General features: G+C 35.1%; 1 protein-coding gene across 1 annotated transcript; it reads left to right on the forward strand.

Moving 5' to 3' along the window:
* Positions 1 to 1,018: 1,018 nt before the first annotated feature.
* LOC129572127 (tigger transposable element-derived protein 6-like) lies at positions 1,019 to 2,177 on the forward strand. Its single transcript, XM_055452046.1, has one exon. It carries the CDS (start codon positions 1,019 to 1,021, stop codon positions 1,946 to 1,948), a length of 930 nt encoding a protein of 309 aa, XP_055308021.1. The 3' UTR covers positions 1,949 to 2,177.
* The last annotated feature ends 529 nt before the right edge of the window (positions 2,178 to 2,706 follow it).

Genomic DNA, 2,706 nt, shown 5'->3' on the forward strand with positions numbered 1-2,706 from the left:
ATATATATACACACATAATGTGTAATAAACATAGGGGGAGAGATACAGTAAAACCTGTCAATAACGGAACCTGGAAATAGTGGAAATCGTGTCAATAGTGGAAAAAAATTTTGGCCATTGAGCTCTTCCATACAAATTGACCTGTTAATAACGGAAAACACTCACCGCGAATAGTGGAAAAAAATTTCTTGACAAAAAATTTTTTTTCGTTTTTTTTTATTTAAAAACATGTTTTTTCTTATATCAAAACCAATGATCATCATTAAAAACCTGCAATTCAATGTACATTACATTGATTTCAGTATCATCTTATACTTTTGTCCGCCAAAATCTTTGCTTAGTTATTCAAGCAAATAGTTTTTCGACGCTCCCAATAAAAACATAACCACTCGATTGCCGCGTGCAATTCAGTACATTTACAGTATGTTGAAAATCATTGTTTCGTTTCGTGAACGCAGAATTTATCGCTGCTAATTTGGCAGTGCAAAAAAATATGTATCGTTTACTTTCTCATTTTGAGTCATTGTTTAGACTGCTCGATTGTTTGGACAGCATTGTGTAATCAAAAATTCTAAGAAATCGAAATTCAGTTTTATGCTGACTCGATAGCTATGAATTATTCACCGACTCTATGTATGCGACAGTTTTGCCATACATTTGATATTCATGCCATACTCAATCAATAAATTTGATTTTATTGTTCAGTTCGTCAATTGCACCCAAGCGAAAAACCCTCCGATCCAACAATTAGAACTTCTTTAATTCTAAAAGTCATAACTCTCACATATTTCTTTCGTTCTTCAAAATGTATCGTAAAAAAGGCGATAATAAACCTATTCAACGTTCGCGGCTCACATTAAAACAAAAGTACCAACTGATAAAAGATCATGAAGCAAAAATTGAAATCGAAATTTTGAAAGAAAAATACAAATGTGGCAAGTCGGTTGTGTACCAGATTATTAAAGGCAAAAAGGAAATAATCGATGAATACCTTTCATCGCAAAATGTTGATGCGAAGATGAAGATGCGCAGTTCAAAGTTTGAAACAATCAATGAATTGACATACAATTGGTTCACACAAGCATTGGCCAAAAATTTGCCAGTCTCCGGTGCGGTAATTCAAGTGAAAGCAAAAGAAATTGCAATCGAAATTGGTGAACACGATTTCAAGGCCTCCAACGGATGGCTTGAGGCGTTCAAGAGCAGGCACAAGTTAACATTTTCCTCCGTTTGTGGCGAATCAAAGGATGTACAACAACAACCAGTCAATGACTTTTTGGAGAAATTACCAGAGATGATTGCTGGATATAAAATCGAAGACATTGCGAATTGCGATGAAACTGCGTTGTTTTTCCGAGCGATACCAAAGAAAACATTGCACAAAAAGGGTGAAAAGTGTTACGGTGGCAAACATTCAAAGGATAGGTTGTCTATTTTATTGTGCTGTTTCGCTGATGGCAAATTCGAGAAGCCGCTAGTCATTGGTAAATCTCAAAATCCGAGATGTTTTAAGGGCGTAAAGAAGCACCATTTACCGGTTTCGTGGTATGCTAACAAAAAAGCGTGGATGACTGGATCGATTATGGAAGAGTTTTTGATACAATTGAACAAGAAAATGATGATTCAAAAACGAAATTTTTTATTGTTTTTGGACAACGCATCGAGTCACCCGAATTTGAAATTGTCGAATGTTCAGTTGATTTTTTTGCCACCCAATACGACAAGCCAAACTCAGCCACTTGATCAAGGAATCATCAATGCAATAAAAGTACATTACCGAAAACGAGTTCTAAAGCGATTGATTTGCCAAATGGACACTGCGAGAAACGTATCGGATTTAGTAAAAGGCATAACATTTCTCGATGCGATTTTTTGGTTGAAGGAAGCAATCGAAAGTTTAAATGATAAAGTGGTTCCAAACTGTTTTCGCAAAGCCGGCTTTCAGTAAGAACATATCGACGATACTGACGAAGATAATATTCCTTTATCTGAACTGCGCGCTTTGATGGAACAAGCTGGTTTTGATGATCTATCGCCAGAAGAATTCGCACACATTGACGATGAAGTGATTACTGAAAGTGATACCGAGTTCAACACTCCAAACAATGAAAATCGAGACGACGAAAGCGAAAACGAAGACGAATGTGAAGATGAGAACTCGGAACAAAATGAAGCTAGCAGTGCATCAACAATCAAACACGACGAAGCATTGGACATGCTCAAAGAACTCCGACTTTTTGCGCACGCAAAGGAAAATACGTTTTTAATCGATAAAATAGTAGAATCCATTAATTTAGTACAAGATGATTTGATTGCAAACAAAACGAAACAATCTTCAATTACCGATTATTTTAAACCATAATTTTTGTCATCCACTGTTTTTTTTTCAATTTCAGTTTTTTCCTACAATCATTTATTAAAAAATACCTTTATTTCAGTATTTCCTTTTCACGCTTATAATATCACTTGATTTGATCATTAAACGCGCATAAAAATGTATGCATTGCTTTTTTTCTTTATTTTTACCCCCAATAATGGAAAATCATGTTTGGATCGACTCAAAAACCTGCCAATAACGGAAACTGTGAATAGTGGAAATCGTGTCAATAGTGGAAAAAAAAATTTCCCCATGGGATTCCGTTATTGACAGGTTTTACTGTACAAAAGAAATAAACCAATTGAATGAAATGTCAGTTTTGACATTTG

This window comes from Sitodiplosis mosellana, unplaced genomic scaffold (assembly GCF_009176505.1).
Source record: "Sitodiplosis mosellana isolate CC-2019 unplaced genomic scaffold, AAFC_SMos_1.0 Smas_scaffold_4233, whole genome shotgun sequence".
Lineage (NCBI taxonomy): Eukaryota > Metazoa > Arthropoda > Insecta > Diptera > Cecidomyiidae > Sitodiplosis > Sitodiplosis mosellana.

Coding starts and splice junctions, on each gene's coding strand:
- LOC129572127 (XM_055452046.1), top strand. CDS start 1,019: ATGAAGATGCGCAGTTCAAAGTTTGAAACAATCAATGAATTGACATAC.